Source organism: Aptenodytes patagonicus, chromosome 3, assembly GCF_965638725.1.
Source record: "Aptenodytes patagonicus chromosome 3, bAptPat1.pri.cur, whole genome shotgun sequence".
Classification (NCBI taxonomy): domain Eukaryota; kingdom Metazoa; phylum Chordata; class Aves; order Sphenisciformes; family Spheniscidae; genus Aptenodytes; species Aptenodytes patagonicus.
The window spans coordinates 81,126,205-81,152,128 of NC_134951.1; the positions used below are offsets into that span (position 1 = coordinate 81,126,205).

Here is a 25,924-nt window from a genome sequence, read left to right on the forward strand (position 1 = left end):
ATAATTATTAGAATAAGGCACACACACACAAAAAAAAAATCTTACTTAAACAGTTTTCTAGTATTCGCCTACTACCCAAACCTATGGTTTATGAATCTAAGTTTTATAAAGAAAACTGGCAAATTAATGATTGAATTCATGTGTTTTCCACCCAATGGAGAATTTAAGATGGCACTTAAGGACACCTGCATCTTTGTTAATAATGCCTATTCCATGAAAAAAGCACACAACCTGCTAACTTGCATGCCAATGTGATGGCAGTCATTATAACTGTACCAACAGACAAATACACCAGGGAAAATACACAAATACACAATATAATCAATAAATAAATGGCAAAGTGCAATTCCCCTGAGTTAAGAAAGAGCATTCATCAGCCACGTAAGGGCCAAATTTAGCATTCCATTGCATGTACAGATACCAACTAGAAGTCTTGGATTCTTTAGCCACATTACAAGCTGATGTCCTATCCTCGGGAACGTGGCTTTGCACTGAAAATGCTCTGAGGGCAGGAAAGATTAAAAAAAAAAAAAAAAATAGAAAATTCAATCACACACTACATAGTTGTGATCCTATTTAAATTTTATAAACCCTAAATTCAAAATTTCTGGTAAATTTCATTCTGATTATCAGCAGCTACTATATCTTTGTCTTTTTAAGAAGTTGACGTTTATTCAAGTCTGATAAGCTTCAGTTCCATACTGGGAAATAAGATTTTAAAAACTGCCCTTCCTACAGCGTTGTAATAATTTACTCAAAACTACTGGCAAAACCCTGTAAAACTCCTCAGAAAGAAGACCCACGTACCAAAGTTCCTTCTGAAAAGAAATCAGAATCACGACTCAATATTTTCCCATATACCTCTCTAATTTTTCCCTGCATTAGATTAATGACAGGATCCACTTTCCAGTAAAGAAGCTCTGAAGGGCTGCATGAGCCCTTTAACGAAGCCTGTTACAAGACACATCTCTCATCCAGGGTGCGCTATGTTTTGCTTACGTGGACAGAGTCATGTGTTTATGAATAGGAATATATGCACTTGTATATTTTTAAAACTTAGAGCTATCTTAATTCACAAAGGTTGAGATCTGACCAGAATTTTTTCCAAAAAAGCATGTTAACAGAATAATAAAAATATTGACATAAAAATAAAACTAAGTAATTATTGCACTATACCTTTTTCCCCACCACCTAACTGCCTGTGCACTAACTTTCCTCTGCAGATGATCTGTCACTGAACTGTGCAGATGACCTCCAAAGGCAGTGACATGCAAATATAAAACAATGGAAATTACTGTTACATCCTTGGAATTTTACACACAGCTGGTCTTAGAAATCTCATATGTAAGAAAATTACTGTGTACACAGAGATTTTTTTTCAAAAATACGGTTTTTCTTTCTAGGACTAATGCCATAGTGAACTAATACTGGTTTGCTGCTTTACCTGTGTGCTTGGTTCTTAAGGTTTAATGCTCCCGTCTGATGTAGCTCTTCAAGCTGTTTTCTATTTCCAAAATACAGGGCAAGGTCTGTGGCGATGATGGCTTTCCGGATGATCTCAAGTACTTGCTCATATTCGCTGGAGCTCAGATTGGAGAAGACATTGTGCCCTTCCAGCTATGAAAAAGTAAAAAACCAATAAAAAGCACAAGCTCTAATTCTGAGATGATTTCAGTCTTTACTTCACCAGACAGGTTACAATGGTTTTACAGCCCAATGACAATTTTTGTTGCAAATTCAAATGTTGACAGCCTGAAATTCCCATTTTTACCTTTCCTTTTTAAATACTGTCATGAAACCTATGACTAAGCCACTGATTCGGTTTTGGGACTGCTCCTTCTGAAGCCTAAAGGTATTAATAGAGAAAAATGGTAGCTTTTTCTTCTCTGACTTATAAGCACTACAGACACAGCACTTCCTGACAGTATTAGCTTGGGAACTTGTGATTCAATACTGATCCAGAGCACTGCATTGCCAAGTTGGTAAACTGAGTGTCTGATTCACTCTGAAGTACAATGTTGATACTTCATAACACATAATATGGATAAGGAAATATCCAAGTTAAAGTACTAAAATAATTTTGTTTTCATAGTGTTCTACATGAAATGTGCCTGAAATTGCTGCATTTACCGATACAATTTTCTCTATAGAAATAAAGTTAATTACAGTATTTTAATGTATATGAACATTTAGGGGAAAAAGCTGCTTTGTTCAACCATAAGTTGACTGACTTATAAACTAAAGACAGCGGTTTCCACTACGGAGGTTCTGGCAACATGCTACTGTCTTCCCTTTTCAATTTCCACTATGTATTATTGCACATTTAACTGACAATATCCATGTGCTATGATCGCTCGTGAAGCTACATCACATTTTGAAAAGTCAACACTATTCGCTTCCTCTAAGATTTGGAAAACAACTTGTCAAAAGTCTTCCTACTGTTGAGAGGAAACAGAGAAAAATAAGAAAGAATGAGCCAGCCGTGTCAAGGTGTGCACATTCACAAATAGAAAATATTATTAAAATATATCAAAAGCAGATGTGTTTTGACATTTAATTGGCATTTGGGCTGAAGCTCATAAAAAGTTTCCCTGACTTTTGTCAAGCATTTACATAATTTGTTGAAAATAAATCCTCTGTGGTACAAATAGGCTTGGTTTCTCTCACCATCCGGAACGTAAACGTCATTTTCCAGTATTTTTACTTGGACAAGTAGATTTGTTGTGAATAACGAATAGAAAATACAATCCGTCTATGACTCAATGCTCCTTTGACAGACTCCTAAGTCATAGAACATGATATTTAAAAAAAAAAAGTTCAGAACGTTTTAACCCATCATCAACACTTTGGGAGCAGGAAATGACTACTACTAGTTTTCATGATTTAGGGTTTTGGGGACCATTTCCTCCCCAACCTTGCTGCCTAATCCATGAGAACAGGCTATTTGTCCTAATATTTAAATTATTCTAGATTCTGTTCTTTAGGTTTTAGAAGCTGCACTATCAGAAAGACCACTGTGACAGCTTCTGTTCATACTACTTAGAAAAGAACTGATTCTGTTAAGTACTGACAGAAGCTGCCATTTCTGAGCATGTCACTTAGGCTTTTGAGTAGTACCTTCAAAGTACAGCTCCTAACGTTTTATTCTTTCCCTGCTGAGCTAAAGCTAGTGAATAGAATCCTATGTATTCGTAAGTATGGTGTACACTAGAACTGCAGGCGGATGAGCAAAGCAGCTATAAAGTTCCAAACAGTGAAAAGTACTGCAGGTTACTCACATAAAATTAAAACTCATTGAGATAAACCCTAAAGGGTTTGGTGGGTTGATTGGCTTTTTTTTGTAACAGTCCAGGAATTCAGTAAGGCTTTTTGATTCAAACAAAAACCAGCAAGTCCAAAAGGCTGCTCTAAATTGTCTTTGCTGCTAATCACCACCCGTGGGCACTTGGGTAGCCCGTGTCTGAATCCACTCTACAGCCCTGATGACCTATCTCCCTTTCCTCACTCACACTGACGGCCAAGGCTAGGAGGTAGCAGGGAAGCAAAAGGGTTCCCTGCCTTCTTGGCAAATGGGACTTTCACCGATTACAACATTTCTGCAGGAAAAATGCAAAATGGTTTTTGAAGAATGACTGAAGTCTGCTTCACGTAGCCATAGTGGGACAAAGAAGTGTTAATGACTGAGGAACTTGCTCACTGTGCACAAACTCACATGAAGAATGAATACTAAAAATCTAATGCCATACCACCACTGAAGGATTCAATTACACCCTCCCCTACATGGAGGAGCATTCAGAGATAAAGCTTCCATTCTCTGATGAAATGTATGAGATACCTAAAACCATAATCACAAGATGTGCTTCTGAATACAATACAGAATATGTATTTTTCCTAAAAGGTGATTAGGTATTTAAGAAAATAAATATCTTCCCCCTGAAAGACCAGAAAGAAAGAAAAGTTAACAATGAATTAGTGGCACAGTAGTATGGTAAGGCTGTGCATTGAGCATGTGCATGGTAGACTAAAACCGGTGAGCACAAGTATGTTATGGACTGGCAGTGGTTTCATCGGTGAGAGTTCTCACTCTTCTCTAGTCGAGCATGAAAAAAATTTTCACCGATGAGAAAATATCTGTGCATCAGTAGCACACTTGGATTTCCCAAAACGTGTCTGCATGCTTTCTTGTAGTTTTCTATTCATTAAACATACAGACACCTCACCTCATATTAGGAAATCTCTTTCATAGAACATTACCTTACTCAGTTTTTTTTACTTCAAATTGCTGAATAACAAAAAAGCACACGATGACATAATGAAACAAGTTTAAACTTTCCATGCGTGCAAAATTAACATTTCCTCCTTCATGCCACACATTTAATGTTCACAGAATTTATTACAGCAGGTTTTCAAGCTTCTCATGCAAACTTTTGCCAGTACTTGAGTTTTTATTCAGAATTTCAGGATGGTTGAAGATTTTGTTGAAGCACATTATGTCGGAAATATCTAAGTAAGCAAGAAACTGATTTTTCATTTTCAAAGTTCCTATTCCATATGGTCATAGGAAAAACCCTCATTTACCCAGGAGCTAAAAGCTCCAAAGGAAGGCCTTAAGCAAAGACCTTCAAATACACAATATTTTTAATAACATCAAGATTTTGGGGAAGCTACGTTTTGCACTATTATTGAATGCTTGGGTTGCTAATTGTGGAACCCGGCTTGCTGTAATAAATCTTCCTCTCTTCTAAATGAGCACTACAATCCAGAAATGAAATTAAGCATGCTTCAGAAAATCTACTGGGTAATGATGTGACTCCTATTTCCACCACTGGACTCTACTGCACAGAAGATACAATTTCAATAATCCTACCTGCAGGATGGACACAGTCTGCGAGAAGTGGTGCTGTTCCATTGTTGACGTGGAATAGAGGGCAGCTAAGGGGTGATCAAATTTCTGAAGATAGCTGTTGCTGTAACCTCTGTGATCCAGGTCGTGACACAGGCATGCAACTAAAAGACCTTTTCGCTACAAAAAAATTGAGATAAACATGAAAAGTAAGATGTATTTCCTGCCCCTAGATGTCACTCTCTTCCCAAAATACTGTCAAAGTTGCACTAAGCTTCACAGCCTTCAAAAAGCACATGGAGAAACATCCTTAAAATTGCAAGAAACACGGAAGTGACGTGCTGAATTAAAATTCTCAGTCCAATTGTAATTCAAACCTTTTATATATTACGAATTTAAAAAACATTGTTCCACAATCACATACTATTGGAGGGATTCTGCTTCAGGAAGAAATCTGAGTTTTAAACAAATAGTCTGGTCATCCACTGAATCCTTACCATGTTTATTAAAAAAATAAAAAGTGCAGTTATTGAGGGAGAGGATATACATAAGATGTATGATCTCCTGGTCAAGGCAGCTGCACCAAAGTCCGATGCTAGACCTGCCTCTGCAACACTCCTTGAAGACACTGACCAAGTCTCCTAGGTGAAACTTTTCCTAGGAAGTCACTAATATGAGCCACAGAAACGCTGGAGAATGGCAATTGCAAACAAAGACAGACTGTAAAAACTGATTTTTTTTATTTAGTTAACTCTTAATAGAGAAGAAATGGAGTCCCTGAAATCTCTCTTTCAACACACAAAATACGTGGGCACTTGCAAAAGTTTTTCACACAGCAGGTGTGTTTTGAAAACACATTCATTAACGTTTGTGAGGCGGTCACTGTCAGCATGGACTATCACAAAAATGTCTTTATAGACTTAACAGCTCTGTCTTATAGTTGGTTTTGATGAGTGTTCAGTAAACAAGGAAAAGGCTATAAAATGAAGCAGAAAAAGAATACTGATTAGCCACCTATTAAGTGAGCAACATCCAACCTGTATACTGTACTAAGAGGCACATGATTCTGTGGAAAAATAGCAAACAATGATGTAACTAAAGATTTTATCACAGGTATACAATGTGCAGAATTAAGGTTGTAGCAACCCTAACTGTATTTCTGATTTTGAGACCACTTTTATTTTAAATCCTTCACTTTTATTTTTAATGATGTCTTTTCAATATTGCATCTTGTGAAGTGCATTTTTAAAAAGCACATAATAAAACAGATGATGCAGCAGCACACATCCACAGATCCTCAGCAGAAGTGGAACCCTTAGGAACATGACACACACCTGAATTACTTGAAGTGGTGCAGTAACAGCTGTAGGAAGCTGGTATCCCCTTTTTACTACTGTCAGGGGGGGCAAGACATGTAACCAATAGACTTGAAAAACAGTCTCTGACAGCAAAAGAAAGATGAGTCTCAGAATCCTTTGTGCTACACGTTAGATCTAGTGGGCATAAGCTTTTCTGTCCTTCCCCCACAAGTTTAATTCTCCTGTTGCATCCTTTACAACCTGTGTTTTTTCCAGTCTTACAATTCTCATCAGTCTGTTCCTTGTACCAGATGGTTCTCTTTGTCTAGCTTGTCCCACTCTCCACATCCCATGAAGTCATTCTTGTCTCAGTCCTTCAGGATTATATCATGCCTAATCCCAGTGCTCTTAACCTTGTATGCATTGTCCCTGCTTGGGTCCCAACTCTTTGACCACTGCCAACTGCTGGATCTATTTGTCTCTAGATCAGAGTCCCCTTTACAGTGTTTCATACTTCTTTTCCCATCTCTAAGTCTATCGAGGTTCATGTCATCATCCCTCACCTGAGACCAGCCCATCCTAGTTCCCCAAACTTTTCTTCAGCAGTTTTCTGTATTCTTGTTGGATTCATCTCCAGTCTCAAGAGAGGAGACTGCTAGAAAGAGCTGGAACATAGGCTGGGATAAGGCATTCAAACAGGTGAAGGCTGGCTGGAGTTTGGCAGGGAACAAAGGCTGTTTCCATCTCTCTTAACGGCTGCCTCTTTTGCTCTCCCTGTCTTTCTTACTCTGTGTCTCCAAAAAGATGGGGCTTACTACTTGGTTAGTACTGAATGCTATCAGAGCTTTAAATATTCCCTGAGGCTGCAATCCAGATTTTTGTTGTTAAAGGAATACTGATTTTTTCAAACCTGTATAGCTTTGCCAAATTTCAGCATGTGCTTGGCAAATGCCACTTTCCTATTTCAGTGTCAATTTTCAAGTCCCTGCTTTACAGCAGAATAAACTAGACCTTTTCAAATGAAAGCTCACCAAATTTTATTTTACTCTTATACACTCAACAAAAACTTGATTTCTCCTAGCATGTTTCTTTAAAAGAGCCAAACAATTTTGGCTGAAATTTCCCCAAATGAATCAGCTTGAGGAAATCATGGAGCTTGAAAAATTACAGCCCAAATGGCAGTACACAACTGAAACCAGGTTCTGCCAGTCAGAAGTTTCAGGTAGTATTAATAATAGACAGCACTCCCAGTTGCACCTACCATAATTCAGAAAAAAAACAAGTGACAGTTCTTCATAGTGTATATTAACATTTAACGATTCTAAGCCTTCCATTTTATTATTACAATTTTTCCAGTTAGTGATCTATTCAAAGTATTTTTTTTCCTGATTTTTTTAAACACTATGCATTTATCTTTAGAATATGTACACACATGCTAAGGAAAACTGTTGTATAATAAAAGTTGACCAGTGAATTAGCACATTTGGACAACTGTTTTCCTTCCATCCTTTCTACTCTTCTCCTTTTACACATATGTCAGCCACCTCTGCAACCCTTGTCCTCCTATTCAGGATCTCCCAGACCTCACAGGGTTCAAGATCCAGGGTGTTTCCCTCCCCTCAGTACAGATCTGACAGTAAGTTAAATAATTAAAATAAGGACTGTGGTTGTACGCGGGCAGGGAGAACCTCAAAATGTGGACATGGACTTAGAGCAAATCTGCTACTGCTTCTTCAGTGGGCAGACCTGAAAACCATGAAGGAAACACTAGGATTAGGAATCTGAATAATTCTCCTTCCTCAAGCTTTCTACTCACACCCGTTCCTCTGCAGGGACCTTTATATACACTCTGCCCAAGCCGACAGCAAAACTCTAGCATAGAAAATGTACTTCTACGATGGCTGATACCTCTGGTGAGGTCTAGTAACTGATACAATCATCTCACCTACCTCTAGATCAGTGAAAAGCCCCTGGTTGTTCTGAAGTATGGCATACATGCAATGTGCAACGGTAACTGCATGCTTCCAGTTGTGGTACGGCACACGGCGATAATTCTTCTTTACAGACATAGTAAATCGGCATAGCTTTTCAAGTTCAAAGCTAGAAAGAAATTAATTTGGTCAGAGACAAGAAATAAGAATGGGGAAAATAACCAACAGAGGAGAAAAGATGCTCTTTGATTTACTCTTCTTGCTAGGATTGACTCTCATTGCGGATGACTCATAGATTACAAGAGTCATTCAAGTTTTGACAAGGACAGAGGAGCGTGGATACCTGACAATGCTCTTAGTTTAATCTGTAAAGTTCTGGAACATAAGTCTAGCTACCCAGCTCAGGCAACGCAATTGCATAACCTTCCCTGCTCCCAGAAACTTGAAGCGTGGTTTCTTTAAATCGTTACCTATTCAACCTGCTAAATAGTGAAACTCTGCATCAAATGGACAATTTGAAAACATCATTTGTGATCAAAACAGAAAATTAGGGTTTTGTGTCAAGCTGTGTCAAACAAATGACACAGAAGAAATAATCCTGTTTAAATTAAAATTTCAGTCAAATGCCAAATGTGTAAGTTGTTTTGAATAAAAGAAGTTGAGATGCTCCATATTGACATCATGAAAAGAAGATTTTACTTTTTCCAAGGCTTTAAGATTTTTTTTCCAGTTTGGCCAAGTGAACAGAAATTCACGTTTCACCATTTTTTCGTTTTTTACCAAACAATATTTTGTTAAGTAATTGCTGGTCAACCATGAAAATGCCCCAAGTCTACAGTATTTGTAGGATTATTTCTTAAAGATTGTTTTTTATATTTTTGCTATTAATACAGACAAGCAAAATTAATTTATGATCAAGAGTATTTTCACTAAGGTAATAATAAAAAGCAGTAATAAAGTAATTGTTATGTTTGGCTTATATGCTCATCAAAAACACCTCTGAGAGAGTTCATATTCTGTAGTACCAGAGCTCTGCACAATCTTTAATAGACTTTATCTACCGATGTTCCTTTGAAAGGAAAGCTGAATACTTTTTGTTTACACATGGGAAATTCAGGCACAGATTAGATATCAGGTAAAATTTTCTAAAGTACCTAATCCGAGCTGCCTGGGGTGAAAAGTGAATTTTACACTTGAGCCCAGAACTGAACTGAAGATGCCAGAGTCCCAAGTCACTGACTTTTTCCCCTCATAAACAGATCTGTTTTCCTTTATTCTCATTTTTTCCCCTGTTACTGTGGTTTGAGGTTTTTTTAAGTTCCATGTTTTGATAATTTCTTGGGTATCTCAGGGAAGTGGTATTAATGTTCTAGTTTTGCAATACATGTGGGCTGAGAAAACAAAGCTGAATGTCTCCGACCTATATGTAAAAATGTAAACACATCTACTATACGGAGCCACTTAGATAGAAAAACGTATTTCTATGGTTGTGTGCTGAGGAAGGTAATATTTCTTCTCAGCCTTAGTCTGATGTTAGTAAAAATGGAGGTATAGTCTTTCAAAAAAGCTTTAGGCTTTCTTTTTTAACGCTAGAGAGTTAAGTCAGACAGCTCTAGAACAAGTGTTAGAACTACTGTTTAAAATAATACATCGTAATTCAGAATACCACAACAGTCACTTCCATCTACATCCAATATCAACTCAATGGTTACTATGGGATAGTACAAAGGGGAAAGTACAAAGCCAAAGCGAAAATCATTATCAATGATACCTCAACGTAGAATACTATTATTCCCTCCACTGCTGTATTTTGTATACTTGATTAAAGCAGTAAAAGATTATTTCTTCATGAGAGCAAAGAAAATGTAGCAAGTATCATAGATTTTTCTCCAAAATCCTCCCTGGACACAACAGTTATACATTACATAGGTGTATACTTAAAGGCACAACCTTACTCCTCAATATATTAACAATCAAATTTTAGTCTTAAAATAGCTGTACTTGTTTCAGAGGGTTGAGAAGTTTTGTTCTTTCAGAAATTAAATACAAGTCCAGTCCCAACAGCCTCCTTTTCAAATATTTTCCTCACTTTTGTTTCTTTAATTTATATGGGAAAGCTGAGACTCATTTGAAAAACGTCAAGTGGGTATCAATTCTTCCCCATCAAAGTTACACCTCGAAAGAAAGAGACTGGGAGACAGAGAGGGAAAAGAACAGAACTTAGCTGAAAATCTGAACCCCAGTCCTGCATCCACAGCCATTCAGTCAGGAATGGAAACAAGCTAACTACACTGAGCAGTAGAGAACTGTATCTAGAACAGTCACCCACTTTGCAGTATTGAAGAAGACATGAGAAGGACCCTCAGATTTGACTGTATGCTTTGAGGGCATGGAGATTGATCCAGTTACTAAGATGAAACAGTCACCAGCAAATTTTTCCCAAATGTTGCTGCTTTTTGCAGGGAGATACTTCCCCTTTCAATTGCCCATCTGTAGATTTTTTCCATAATTTGGAGCAGCTCCTTTCTTTCAGCCATGGGACATACTTAGCCAAGAGACTACTGATCTTAGTAATGATAATGGACACTGAAGGGACAATAAATGAAACATTTCATCTGAAAATCATTCACTTCCATAATTAATGCACAACGATCCTGATAACTGATTTATTTAGCAAGGTCAGATCTAACCTTGGATTATTTTAACCATACATTGTATTAATTTCAGCAACTATATATTTGAAAAATCAGTATTCATGGACCTTCTCTCCTTTTTGGCAAGAGCGCCTTTAATATCTTCACCATCTTCTGTCTGAAAAGCAATCTCATCTCAGAACCAAACAATACTTCTATATATTGGAAGGACAACTGTTTGGATGATAACATGAGTTCTTTTACCTGGCTGTTCCCAAATTTTATTAACTGAAGACCAAGAAGCTGGGACAAGAAATCCAGCCTGCTTATTACAGCCCTGTACAGAACAGACATAGTAAATAAACTCCGAAGAAAATAAGACCTTGAATTATAAAATAATGATCTCAAAATTTCCTAATACATAAACACATAAACAACAGAATTAAAGCAATAAATCAAGTACTTCATACCAGGCTGTCCCACAGGACTGGTGAACCATGTAGACAAAAATGGCAGGCCAGACATCCTCATACGGACTGATATCAAAGTGGTATCTAAGAAGAAAGTTTCAGCTTAGTAAGGACAAACACCTTTTCTTTCTTACTAAAAGCAAGTGAAAACAACTAGGTAATGTATATCCGACAGCATTCACTTGTTTCTGAATATACACAGGAAACTGACTTTACAGGCTATATTTTCCAGCAATGTAAGTTAATATTTTTCCGCTAAGGTCAATGGAACTATGCTCATACAATCATACAATCATTTAGCTTGGAAAAGACCCTTAAGATCAGCGAGTCCAACCGTTAGCCTTTGGTTAGCCTTTGGCTTTGTTTAGTTAATAGAAACATAAATCTTTATTTAAGAATCCATTGCTTAAGTCATGTACAAAAATCTTTGTTCTACAGGGATGATGAGAGCTTTACAGGCACTCTTAAAATATTTCAGGCTTTCCTCCCAGGAACTGTAAAGATGGTATCTCTAATTATATATTTACTGGCTTTTTTTCAATAATTTCTCTTGCGAATTCGGTGAGACACAAAAAATAAAAAAACAAAAAACTTTTACCGGCTAATAGAAATTAAGTCCAAACTTCAAAAATCAAACATTTAATACTGCATTTTTAATGTTTCGTTAGCTGAGGACTTCTCCCCTCTCCCGATATCAACATTTAGGCCTAATATTAGGGACCCACTCAGCAGAACTGTTTGTCCTTTGATTATTAATTAACCCCTTCCCCTGCACCTGCTGTGCTGCAAGTCTTCTGTTTACTTTCCATTGAACCCGGCCAAACGCTTGCACGTACGTGGCATACTGAACAGCACAGCAGGTACAAAAGAGCTGGAGGTAGCTGAATTGCTTGGAAAATGGTTAAATGTATTCAGATTGCTCGAACTAAAGGATGTTAATATAATTTAGAATGAAACCTGTCATCTTTGCAAGTAAAAGTCATTTTTGCTGAGGAGGTGGGTTATATAATATCATCTAACAAAGCACAAGAAATTGTATGGCAAAGAATAAGCTTCTATTAGGGTGTAATCCTGCAAGCTGCTAATACTCTGGCGTTCAAGCAAATCACTTCAGCATGTAATGAACTTCAACTGTAAGCAGTCCCCGTTAAGCATACGCTCGCATGCTTTGCTCGCTCACAGCTACAATGCCTAGCGCCTGACAGGAGCGAGCAAGTTCTGGAGATTACGTTTACAAAGACAACTTAGATTTTGTGACTCAATATCATAGAGTTCTGATTTTAGGCACCTGGTCACTACAGTAGAATCTATTGTCCTGGGCCACAAACAGTGACTAAAAAATGAGATGACTCCCAATGTTAGCATTGAGTGGGGACTGACTGATAAAATGCAGGTAGAGGTACATCTTCAGCGCACAGCAGATCCTTGAGAGCTGAACGTAACTGAATTATTTCAGAGAAAGCCTAAGAGTCTGGATGGGAAGTCCTCCTCCAAATTTAGGCCGCAACTCTAAACTCTAGCACCTGGGATTCATAACCCTGAATTATCTTCAGAAGTTTGGAGATCTGTATCCATTTCCCCCTCCTTCAAGAAACACAAGCAGATGCACAAAACACACACACCAAAAAAAACCCAAAACCCAAACCCCAACTCCTCCCCCCCGCCCCCAAACCCAACAAACATACAACCCAGAAAATCCCAGGAACGAGCTGAATCTTTTATTCTAAAACATATACAAGGGGATGAGATCATCCATTTGGTCTTCTTAACTACGGATGTTCCAGCTCAGCCTCCTCTCTGGCTCTGAGCTGTTGCTGACTTTGGACTATCAGAAAGCAAGCTCATCTCTACAATCTTTAGATATAAACCAATACTTAAAGCAACTGCTGTAGCTACCCATGCCTGAGGAAAATGCTACCATTCTGAGTAGGTATCATTTTACATCTTTGATAAATAAATTTCATTCACAGGTCATTAAATATAGCTAAGTATAAGAAAGCCAGAGATAAACCCCCATGATTTTGGGATAGTTCAATAATAAAAGTGCTTCCTACAAAACCCTCCGCTACACCTAGGAAAAAAACCTAAACATCTTTTTCACAGACTGATACAAGATGCAGCTGTCGCTATATGAGAAAAATACTTACAGTTCAATTTCTTTATAAATATGTGGAGGCAGTGTACAGTGCATGAGGTTTTGCCACTCTTCTGCTGTACAAACACTGTGGTAGGATAGCTTCTCCATTGTTACACGATAAATACACTCTGAATGGCGAATTCTGTGGTACATCTGAAAAAGGGAAGTCATTTATTAATGTGAAATTTTAATAAAGGAAAAAACATTTCTTTCCTGTACTCAAGCACTTATTCTTAAAATACACATCTGCAAAAACGTTAGTGCTTTTGGCTGCTCAAAAAGAAAAGTAACAGATTATATGAAATTCAGTACTTCTGGAAAACTGGGCCTTCTATCACATCACATTCTGCATCTACTCACTCAGGTAAACATCTAAGGCTCAGCTGATTTTTCACTGCGTCTGAGCTCTCCCAAGAAAAAGAATCAAAGTTCAGGAGTTAGAAACAGAGCTCAGTCCCTTGCAATATGCAAACAGAAAGAAAAACTGGTAACAGGGCACAATTCATATTTTGTGCCACTGCATGAATTCAGCTATTGATACAAATAACTGCTATCTATGCACAGTAAAAAGTACACAAGACCTATCATTATCATACCTACATTACTGTGCAATAACTGTGAAAAATAAGTACAGTTAATTACAGAGAGGTTCAGACAGCAACTGCAGACATGGCATGGTTTGTAAACAAGTGAGGGCACAACAATTTTACTAGAAAAGATAATCCTCTGGAGCAGTCCGCCCTGAATGGTAACATACACCATCTAAAAAGAGTGAACTCACACACAACTGAGTGATTGCATACTCCCATGCAGACCTTTCTGCTTGCCTTGAGTCATGTGGAACATGTTTAAGTAACTGTTAGTAAAATTTGCTGCCCCAGTATACCGACAGCATGATGTTGGTAAAATGGCTTAATGTAATTCACCAGGCTTAACTGGCATTGCATTGTATCTTAACTCCCATGAATATGACGCATTTCTTCTGCATTGCATTTATTGCATTTTTATACTTATATAGTAATGATCATTAAATTGCTTACGCTTCCTACAAGAATAGTATTTTTTGTGACAATAGAGGGTTTGAAAACAAAAATAGCTATCCACTCTTATCTAGAAGCATGGATAATTCTGAGTATACAGCACAGCATATAAATGTATAAATTGATATCTTTGAATATTAAGCATATGGAATCGAGAGAATACATAATATCTCCATCCCTCAGTTAAATCTGTAAAACATGTGATCTGACTTTATAAAAGTAAATAAGAAACATACTTTCTAACGGAAAAGAGAAGACAGACAGGTATCAGTCACATTTCAGAGCTTGCTCTCTCAGTTTAGCTACACGACATTGATGTATCCAGAGTATTATTATTTCAGAAAGCATCAAATGAATCCCGATCATCCTCTTAAAATACAGTTATTCAGCAAAGAATTCAATGATTCCTGTTTCCTCGTTAATTCAACGAAACAGACTTATGAATCACCTTAATAATCTGGAACATCAAAATCTTTAAGTAGGATTCTAAGTCTTCCCATTACAACCAACAGCTTACAAAACTGTAAACAAAACTTACATTAGCACAGTGTAAGGCTAAAGCACAAAAGACTGCAAACATTTTAAAGTTGTTCTCATCAGTTTTAGAGAAGGCACTTCCACTTATTTTGTTCACCATCTGCACAACACCTATTACACTTCCTCGGCTTACAATAGGCATGCACAGGATATTTCTGGTTGTGTACCCTGTGTAGAGGTCTACTTCTCTGGAGAGCCAGAAAAGAGAAAGAAAAAAAAAGAAAAGAGTTAATATTATTAATTAATATCTATTCCTTGATTCTCAGAAATGTTGATGTACAATATACTAAATAGTTTTAAAGTAGATGTAATTACTACCTGCAAGAAGTTCACCTCCAAAGCTCTTAAATATTTCCACCTACTGTGTCATATTTAGAAAGAACTTTTTAATCCTTTAATCTCCATTTGCAAGATAAAGAATTAATACTTCCTCAAATGTACAGTCAGCTTATTCATAAAATTAAAGAATACATTCAGGTACTTAGGCATCCTATTTGTTAGTGAACTTTTTTCTTGTCCCCTGAAACTAATCAGATCGCAGGGAGGCTAATAAAGAAAATCAGCAACAGTCTACCTAACTGGGCAAAGTTCTGTAACAAGAAAAATAACTAAATTTTTCTCCATTATATTTATATTTGATAAAAATAATACTCTTTATTTGTATCTTAACAATATCTCCGATGGCTAAAGCATTTAAATAGATATCTATAGGTTGCCTCCTCATCAGAGGATCACGCTTCCATAAAAGCATCCTAGTATGAAATTTAAGTAGTAAATTTAAGTAAAAAGTTTGGTGAGCTATTTTCCCCTCCCAGGAATAACATCCTACCTGTTAAAGCGTGGATCTGCATAGGCATCAGGGATGTTAAGGACTTCTCCTGTTCTTGCCACTTGACCAGCTATTCCTTTTTCTATAGAAAATCTGCAGAAAATAAAAGTGTGTGTTAGCCACAATATGAGCTACCTGGAAAAATATTTTTCCCGTGGAGTCTGTCTTGGGCACGGTAATGGATATTTGTTCCCAACCAGCGTCATTTTGATGCTTTTAGGAGAAAAATCTTACAAGACAACAACTAGTAGTAAATAATAAAAAAGCACATACTAATAGATACTTTCTGAAAACATTTTATATAACTACAGTTTAATACAAAAGATGCCATAATATGACCATTTTAGCGACAAAAATTCAAAGTCTTCAATAACCCTGAGGGTTATGCCTAACAAACATGACATTTGTACAGAACCTGAGACTTGTGTTTACCTGTACAAGCTATTGATTTTATCATTGCTTTCACATATTCATTGTTTCCTTAGACACATCATAGGCAATATGGAGCTTATTTCTTCAGCGGGGGCGAGGGGGCAGGTGGATTTGGTAAAATAAACTTTGGAAAAAGACCAGTGGTAATTTCAAAGCTAAACATTATATGCATTTGCCATGTACACTTCAGAATAACTAGCTTGTTTCATCTCATGACATGCAAACAATGCCACGGTGCTAACTGAATCCCTTAATCACCACAAGAAAGTTAAACACAACAAATATATTCTGGAGTTGAATCAGAAAAATCTACAAGTCTGTCTTGCGAGGAAATAATTTTCAATTCTTTGACATAAAACAGTTATGACATACAAGCACAGAAGAATTCGTGGAGAAAAACAAGTAGAAAGAATCACATGTGGAACACTATCAAATCTAAATGTACCTGGGCAGTATCCTGCCCCCACTGAAGTTAGTGACAAAGCTGACAGGATTTCACCCTGCACACCTGATTTTAAGTTAGTTTCTTCTGCTGCTTCTTATGATATGTACATCACACCAACTTAAGGCTCCTTTCTGATGACTGACTGACTCAGTGTCACTTTCTTACAGATATTTAAGTTGTACCTCTTTTTCAGTATACAGCACCCATGAAATGGCTCACACCCTTGCACTCAGAGTCAACATTTCAATAATTTTCATACAGAAAAGACAGAAAGATATAAGCAAGAAAAACAATTATCAAGTAGGAGTATGAAAGTGTATGTTAAAGCAGGCCACCCTCTTTCATTTACACCACCTCCTTGCTTCTCAGTATGTAAATTGCACCAATTTTGACTCCTTTCATTCTCATTCACACAATGTAGTAAGTGGGAGTAAGTTTGTCTAAAGGAGTCTAAGTGAAGACATGAATCACATCTCATATTGGCCCAGAACTTTAAAAGTCTAAGGAGGAAATGAAAAAAATTCTGAGAAAATCTATGCCGAGTATTTTAACAAAGTTTTAGTGCAGGATATTTAGTGATGCATTTCTTTCTTTTTAAGAAGCTGTAGGTTTAAAACCTGTGTGCCTTTGAAAATCTTGATCTGTATCTATTAAGGATTCATAACTTTTGAAGAGTGAAAAATGTTATCTTTACTTTGTTGTCTTGCCTCTTTCATTAAAAAAATATGCATATGTGTAAAAAATATGTACTTGTGACATCAGGCAGAAATACACATCAATTTTAGGCAGAGAATCCTATGTATTCATTACAAGCCCATATACATTTTCAAATTCACCACTTCAAGCATACTTCAGAATCACAATTATTTAAAAGTTTGAAAATACTCTAAATTCACATGAGAAAAAGTAAAACTAAGTTACTGGACCTGAAATCTTCAAAAGCAATGACCAGCCCATGCTAGATTCTACATATGCCTAATCCATCCGTAAGAAGTACAAATTGTGATTTCCTTGCTTCGGATATGCTTGAATCGCACAAATTTCAATTCCTCTTGGGAACCCTCTTGGGAAAAAAAGTCCCATACCGGCAGACTATGGATTAGGTGCACCTTTACCTGCACCTTTACCTACCTCAGAACACCTCTGTTTTTTTCCCAACATGATTTCCAAAAGGACCGCCTCCGGAAGACGGCATTTCCAGGAGTGACGTTATAGCTTCAGAGACGTTGTTTCGATGGCACTGCAATGTCATTCCCAGAAGTACTACCTTCTGGAGGCGGGTCCTGGTGGGAATGATATCACAGTATGACAAGTATTGTCAGGGTACCTGCAGATAGGCACAGAGACTGGGTAATAAAATGCCTGCACATCCGTAGTTATAATGAAACTGCATTCTTCCGCTAGCTGCTCTTACCTTATTTCTTTGGTCTTCTTGAAGACAGGTTTCCCATCATTTTCTTCTCCAATATCAAAAAGGTCTGAATACAGCTCCTTATTTTTGTGGTCAACCTGGAAGAGTGCACACCTATCTGCATTCACCAGGTTTTTTGCATATATCTATAGACAAAAAAACAAAACTAGAGTTAACGGTCATGAGTTAGATTATCCTCAGTCATTTATCTGATAAAAACATAAGTCCCTAGAAGTTAAAAATTTTGAGAAATTATCCAGCATGAAAATATGTTTGAAGGAGCATCCACCTTCACAGCAATCTTTTAGGATACAATTCAAAATGAAAGTGTGTCTTTTATTCAATATTTTTTTGTAAATTACAGTGTTCTCTTTGAGAAACACAGGAATATCTTTAGAGGCTTGAATGTTTGCTAAAAGAAAAAAGGCTTTCCTATTACACTGTTTTTCAAGTACAAGGAATACTTTTCAAAATGGTACCATTCCTCCCTCCATGTTTAGATATTGTTCACCTTTACTTGATTTTAAATAGATAGGATATAGCAAGACCTAAGAACATTTTTGGCTTTTTGTCTTTATCTTCAATACAAATGCATTGGTATTGAATATCCAGCAAGGAAAGACATAACAGAGAGACTAGTGTTTGTTTCTAAAAAAGCTAAATGTGCCTGTAATACATAACAATGAACAAATAGGGAAGATTAGAAGTGTCATTACGGATTGCCCTATGCAGCGGTATAGGAAATGGCTGCGCCCTCCTGATGCTAGGGATAGTTCTTGCACAAAAGCTGAGACTTAGTAGTTCTACATAAACTAACCAAAGCCCACAAGGTACCTCCCATAGTCAAGAAAGTACCACAGTACAGCAATAGACTTGCATGGTCTCTATCATACTTTGAACCAGCTAGTTTCATCTTAGCAAAACTAACTGCCAGCCAGCGCTGATTGTCAGAACAGAGTCTTGTCCTGGGAACACGGCACCCCTTCGCTGAAATGTTTCTCTGACATACAACGGACCTTCTGAGAACAAGAAGAAAGAGTGAACCAAAGTCCAACAAGGATCACTGTGTTAACTTAAGATGCCATATAGTCAGGTTCAAGAACCTGCTCTATCCAATTCAGATACATCTCCTATGTTTCTTATCTGCTCAGAAAGTATAGTAACTGCACTTTTTAAAATTGTATGTAATAGCAATCTAGTCATCCAGCCACAGAAAGAGGCTGACTACATCTTGGTGTGCAATGTATGCAGGTGGCGTGTCTTAAGAATTCTCAAGACTTCCATATGAATGAATTAAGTTTCCCCCCTTCTCTCTTGTCTTTCAAAAATAAAAACAAAAACCTAAAATATTTCATTTCATATTAATGCAAATAGGTAAATGTTAGACCTCGGCAGAAAAAACCTATGAGGCTCTAATCCCATGTCATATGAGCTGTGTAATGGGAACTGCACAGAAACCATCTAGACCAACTCTATAAAACCTGGAGGGCCCTCCCGTACCGACAGAATCTGTGGCTGGAAAGATTCTGTTGCTTTCTACTCCATTTGCTTCATCAGAGCAGTAGAAAGTCAGGGAGACTGCAAGCTAAGAGGTAACTTTTGTGAAATACTTCCCACTTAGAGCATTAAGAATTTTAAAGATCTCAACCACTCACACCATTTATTCCTTTGCTCAAAACAGAGTGAATGTAAACTGTGCCAAAAAGGGCAAGGGGTCCAGTAAATGCTTCTCCACACCTATTCAGAAACTGTATCAGATTTCTTTATAGAATCAACAGCACAGTGTTGATTTTATACAATTAAACTTTTGTGTTCTAATGCATATGACTCAAGAACTTACCTTGGCCACGACTCATGCTTTTCAAAAATAACTGCTTAAACACTACTAATTGAGAGAAACAGTTAATGGGATGAGAAAGTCTTACTTCTCTAAAGCTCTAGCTCAAATCCAGGCCAGTGGCTGCAGGGGAATATCAGTACAAAAGGTATGCTTTGCACTGTCAATAGGGAGACCAGGGACCACCTTTTGGGTAGGTTGTTTTAACTACTCAAGCATACTGGTAAGAAAATTTGCAAGGCAACTTGAACTTCTGCTTCCCCTCCTTGCATCTATATTCGAAAACACCCTTATACCACTAACTTCGCTGAGTGATTTTAATGAAAATAAAAATGAAAAGAATGCTAAAATCCCCATACTTTTTTCTTTATTATTACAGGAACAAATCAAACTTTAAATATAATCACCAAAGGGTGAAGTAGTGAGGTGAAATTGCGTTCCACTCTTTTCTCACTGTGAGACACAGAATAAGCCACATAATGATAAAGTCGCACTCCCATAAAACGGCAATAAATTTGCAAACACGCAATTCAATTAATTGGCCCAAGAAACAGCCAACTGCTACAGCTTACAAAGGAAGCTGAGTATGAAACATCTACACAGGTTAAAATGCAGAATCATGATGCAGCCAAATGTTGGAAAAGAAGATGAAAGAGTAAGCCTATTTCACTGCCAATTGTGTTTTCCACCAGACCTCTATTCATAGGGAAGAACAGGGAAGAATATAAATATTTGTTCTCGATGCCATATGCCATATTACACCAGTTCTTTTAAATGTTAAGCTATTTTTAAGCAGTTCATTTAAATTGGAAAAGTCAATGTTCAGAAATGTGTCCTATGTGCAGAATTCTTGACTGTGTACTAAACTAGAATAAGACAAACACTGCAGAATATTTTCCATTACTAATTCAAGTGTCTAAAGAAAACCACTTTAATATTGTTTGCATTCTAAGTTTGTTGTCTTTGAATAGTCTAGCTAAGAATATCACTTTGAAGACTGGAGCAAGTATCGGAGTACTGTTGGGGAGTAATTTTTTGAATACACAAACTGAAACAATAGTATCACAGACCTGATTAAGATTTACATTCAGGAAAAAGAACTGCAGTATGCAACGAATGTGCATAAAGCTAAAAAGCATAATTTATATATCAAACACTCAAAATGTGCTACAAACAACCAGTCTGTATGTATTTATAAACACTATTCAGGACATAATTCTGAATTCAAAATTGATTCAGGAAATTATAATCTTTCTGAACTGTACTTTAATTCATTGATAAGTTATTTCAATGGACTTGGCTTTAGTGGTTTTTATAAAACATTGACCGACTCTGTCACTAGTTATGGGTGTAAATACTTTTGCAACTGGAACAAATACTCTAGGAGTAATGTTTGACCTCCAGTCGTTCCTATAGACAATAACTTCTACAGGAGTGTTTTCCTAAATTCAACTCACTACATGCTGCAAAAAGGAATCAATACAACAAGCTGAAATAAAAACAAAACCAGAAGTCTTTCTGTTACAATTTTCAAACCTTCTCTAAAACACAATAGTAAATATTTAGTTCAGAGACAATCACATTCCATTACTTATGAAAGCTGTGAAAGAAAATTGTTGCGACAATGAAAAATCAAGCTGACCTTTGCCACCTTCTTCCATATAGAGACGTTAACACTGTTTGTATTACATATCCATTATAAACAGCTCATGTATTTAAATGATGTAATGTCTTACTTCAAGGAAAGGAGAATGAAGGACTTCAATAACTAAGACTAATAAACTTACAAGTGAAAAAGACAACTTACCATTATATGTTCAAGTAGAGAATCTATTGCAACTATATTATCGAAATACGTTCTGCAGAGAAAGAGAAGTCAGTAAATATTGGTATTTAGTCAAACACTTCTCAAATGGCTGTCAGGGGCTCTTGTTTCACAACTGCTTAACAGTGGAGCCCGAATAGGTAAAGACAAACCTCTGCACCTTGAAAATCACTGCCTGGCTTGCTATAGCACAAGGGAATTGAGAAATGGTCCTAGCTCTGTTCCTTTAAGCCATTATTCTACGATGACAGAATGTAGAATATTCTCTATAATATGTAGAATTTTCTCTGTAGAAAAGGAAAAGACTACCAAACATTGCCTACCATGGATTGAATAGGCCCCTGCTGAGCAACACCAAAAATCTATCAAAATGCTTTGGCACCCTTTACGCACTGAAAATTTTAACAGGAGGAGTAAAAAGGAAAAGAAAAGCAATCCAAAAGATCAAAAAAAAATTTTTCTTCCATTGCTGATATATATTATCTACATGCTTTCAAAATATCTCATTAGGTTTATGCATAGAGGACTATGTACTGAGAACTTATGAAAACTATGTATTCTAGCTAAATTCACGTCATATTATCCAACCCTTAATACTATTTCAAAGGCAACAATATATAAAACTCTTAATGAGTCTTCTCTATCAACCCAGGTGTAGCATGTTAAAGTTGCAGAAAAAGACTGATCAAAGGTATCTCAGTTTCACAGCAAAGTGGTAACTGTCCAAGGACAGTCAAGAACATTGAAAGATAAAGGTCAAACTTATTAGTAAAAGAAGTCTAAATCTTCCACATGCCAAGTCTTAATAACCCTCGGATTACAATGTTCCCAGCAGAGAGAAAGACATTGTCCCATGGCCTTGAACATATATACAGCTCAGTTCTGTTTGGATCTAGTGGAAAGGAAATATATAATACGCTAGTCTTACATTGTCAGGGACATGAAGAGGTGGAGCACTGCATACTATGCTCTTTCTAAAATGTTACAGAACATGTCCCAGTGACATTGCATGCAAACAATTTCGTCACTGAATAGGAAACCCTCCTTCCATATATGAAAAGGTACAGACCATTTCTAAGAGGAAACTAATTATTTTCTTGCTAGTGCAAGTCTTTACCTACATGAAGTTCATCAAGTTGTTATTAAACAATATCCCAATTTTGTGGCTCAAAACATAGGGTTTCTTTTTTATTAAAACTAAACAATTCTAGCAAATGATAATGCTGTATGAGAGGTATTTTCTTATAGAAATACATATTAAATATTTGCAGTATTTATTGTAATTTTTATCTTAAAAAGTTAAAATAATTACAAAGTTCTTTAAAAGAATCTCAGTACTATGTACCAAGAGTAAATTGCCAGCCCATAAATTTGGGTAGATTAATCCAGAGTTCTCTGGTAAACTAGCTCAGTACAGATGTTAGCAATATAAAAGCACTCTGGAAAGGAACATAATGGTGCAAGACACTGCAGCAAGTGGGTAGCTCTGGCAAGGGAATGATGAGAGTGCCCTTTAGGGGAGACACTCTGAACCTAAGCTGAAATAAAAAAAAAAGTCAGGAAAAAAGCTAGGAAAAACATCTGGATACAACCAGCTGGCCCTCCTTGCAAGGCGTAGACTCCTCTCTGCGGTGTATCACTCCCCATTCCAGCCGGGTCAACTCGGCTTGCCTGCACTTCTGAGAAATGGCACAGGAATCTTGGACGTCCTCTAATCTCATCAGTTTGAGAATTGTTCATCAAGACCCACAGAAGTGTTTGTAACAGCAAAAATCTGAGACATCTCATTTTTCCACAGTATCATCAGTCCTCTGTGTAATGCACTTAGAAATTCTTCAGCCAACTAGTTTGATAAAACACTGTTAAGCATCCCAGACTGTGATTTACCAAAAGTACAACTCTGGTTTGTCTTTTAATTTATTGGCTATCTCTACTATTTAAAGATGCTAATAGCAGCAACAAAGAAAAAGGGATGAAGGAAGAGCAGATCACCTAAGACACAAAATTGACTTTGGAAGTCTAAGCCCAAGCTTTCATGCTCTTACTGTGTTTTCAATTTAATCTTGCATTTATTGTGACAAGAAATTAAAAGAAAACATACTACATGCAGTTACAGTCTTTGAAAATGAAAACAGAGCCTCCATAAAATGCAGGGGGAGAACAGATGTGTGACAGTCCTGATTCTTCAAGGATATATCCCTGAAGTGCGCATGCTTATGCATGTGTGTGTGTATATACATATATGTCAAAAAAAGCGGGGGAAGCTGAAGCAAGCTAACTAACTTTTCATAAAGTCCTTTCAAACCTTCTAAAATTGGCCATGAAAAGACAAGGCAAGCCTATTTGTCACTTCTCAAAAGAGGGACATGTTTAACTCTGACAGAAGGGGGGGGGGGGAAGGCAAAACCCCATGCAAAAGACCACAACAGTAAACAAATTCTGTAAGGTATAATCGGATGTTACATTTTCTTCTGCACCACCACCAAAAAAAAAAGTTTAACAGGTATACACCACTGGCACCCACATCATTCGTTCTTGTCCCTGTGCTGAAGTTTGCCCACCCTCCGAGGTATGCCTTTGCACCTGCTTGTGAGCTACAGTGTAAAACACAGGTAGATTGGAAGAGCCATGTAGAAAAGCTCATAAAAACAAATTGATGAGATTATAGTGCAAACCACACTTACTTCGATACATCAAGCAAGAAGTCATTCAGTTCAGTCTGCTTGGCAAGGCCCCGGCACACCTAGAAGCACAGATCACGTTATCATTTGCTCCAGAAGAACACTGAAGTCAGAGGGAAACTGAAGTCACGCAGTCTACCCATTTATTTTGTATGAAAAAACCACCACTACTAGTATATACATATGTTACAGCACTGTATAAAATTAAAAGCTAGATTTGTGTGCTGGGCTTCAATCTTAGCTATCTAGCTGCTGAGCTAAAACTGTCAAACGCAAGTAACATCTTTCTTAAGACTCTTTGAAAGATGTTGGTTGTTACACTTGTCCATGCTGCCTCAAAGGCTGCCATTGAATGTGGTTGTGGGATCAACTTGATGACACCTCCTTATCCAGACCCTCAGGCTCTTCTGAGAATGTCAAATATTTTGTTTGCTTTCTTCCTTACCATACTTCTACCACTTTTTTCCAGGTTGCAAAGTAGCACGTAGACACAACTGAAGACTGACACCAGGCAAGTTTAAGTAAGCTAACTAGCAGATGATACATGCTCAACTTTGGGAGAAATCAGCATGAATACGAACCCAAAAAATAGTATGCATACTACATTTTAGAAGCAAAGTGTTAGATGAAGCAAAGCTTTGAACTGTATTTTTACTCCACCTAATTGCATACTCTGTATCTAAAGAACAATTGTACACCTGTATATTACCAGAGCAAGCATTGAGGTCAAAAAAAGAAAACAAGCCTCTACTGTTTGTACCTTTTACACAATAAAATATCACTCAGAACTAGTAATATCTTTCATCTGTGCAATGCAGATATAAATAAATAAGCAAAACATGACAAACAACATCCACAAGCCTTACTCTCACATATAGTTAGGTAACTAGGTACGACTTCTTGATATACACTACTTCCTAAAGCCCAGCTGTGAGTCTGGTAGGTACGGCCCAATGCCAGATCAAACCTCTGCTTTCTTCTCATGCAAAAACTTGGGAAGGGCAAGCCTTCTGCTTAGCAGAAGGGAGACAAACGAAAATGACCAATGAACAGGCTTAAACTAAACTTTCCATGTTTTGTTTTGTTAGGTGTGAAAGACTTCGCAGTTAAAGAGGGAGTCATTGTTACAAAGTGAAGCTACAACTGCATGCAATTGCAATTCTACTAGCGTACAATAGCCTACGCCAGCTAATTCTGCCTAAATGTGCCAGGGTGAATGACCACCCCAAACAAAGTCAATGACTCCAGCACCAAGGTGTCAAATATTAGAGTCTAGAAAACAAAAGCAGGAAGCTTTGTGTGAGTCTTCTGCCAAGCCTATAAAAGACACCTTGGAAAAAAGAATGTCACGAACTTCCTCCTGTGAGTTATATGTTTAGTTTCAGTGTTACCCTCTTCTATTAGCTGAAGTAACAAAAGCTATTAGCAAAGCTGCTGGGGTTTGCTAGAGCAGCTTGCACTGTGTGGAGCTTCATTAGGCACCTGACTAGGGACAGCATGAAGCATCCTTAGGGGGATTAGTTACAGGACCATGAAGCAGCTAGCAAGGATGGCTTGAAGTAGGCTTAGCCAGCA

At 37.2% G+C, this 25,924-nt stretch overlaps 1 protein-coding gene across 1 annotated transcript in view; it reads right to left on the reverse strand.

Moving 5' to 3' along the window:
- The window catches only part of PDE10A (phosphodiesterase 10A), a 193,614-nt gene that overhangs the window by 19,688 nt on the left and 148,002 nt on the right, over positions 1 to 25,924 (reverse strand). The window contains exons 9-18 of the mRNA XM_076333970.1: positions 24,353 to 24,411; positions 21,651 to 21,702; positions 18,010 to 18,152; positions 15,719 to 15,811; positions 14,891 to 15,077; positions 13,323 to 13,465; positions 11,176 to 11,259; positions 8,091 to 8,241; positions 4,868 to 5,023; positions 1,445 to 1,617 (exon numbers count right to left, since the gene is read on the reverse strand). Of these exons, the coding sequence (XP_076190085.1) occupies positions 1,445 to 1,617; positions 4,868 to 5,023; positions 8,091 to 8,241; positions 11,176 to 11,259; positions 13,323 to 13,465; positions 14,891 to 15,077; positions 15,719 to 15,811; positions 18,010 to 18,152; positions 21,651 to 21,702; positions 24,353 to 24,411 (1,241 nt within the window). The remainder of the gene's footprint in view (positions 1 to 1,444; positions 1,618 to 4,867; positions 5,024 to 8,090; positions 8,242 to 11,175; positions 11,260 to 13,322; positions 13,466 to 14,890; positions 15,078 to 15,718; positions 15,812 to 18,009; positions 18,153 to 21,650; positions 21,703 to 24,352; positions 24,412 to 25,924) is intronic.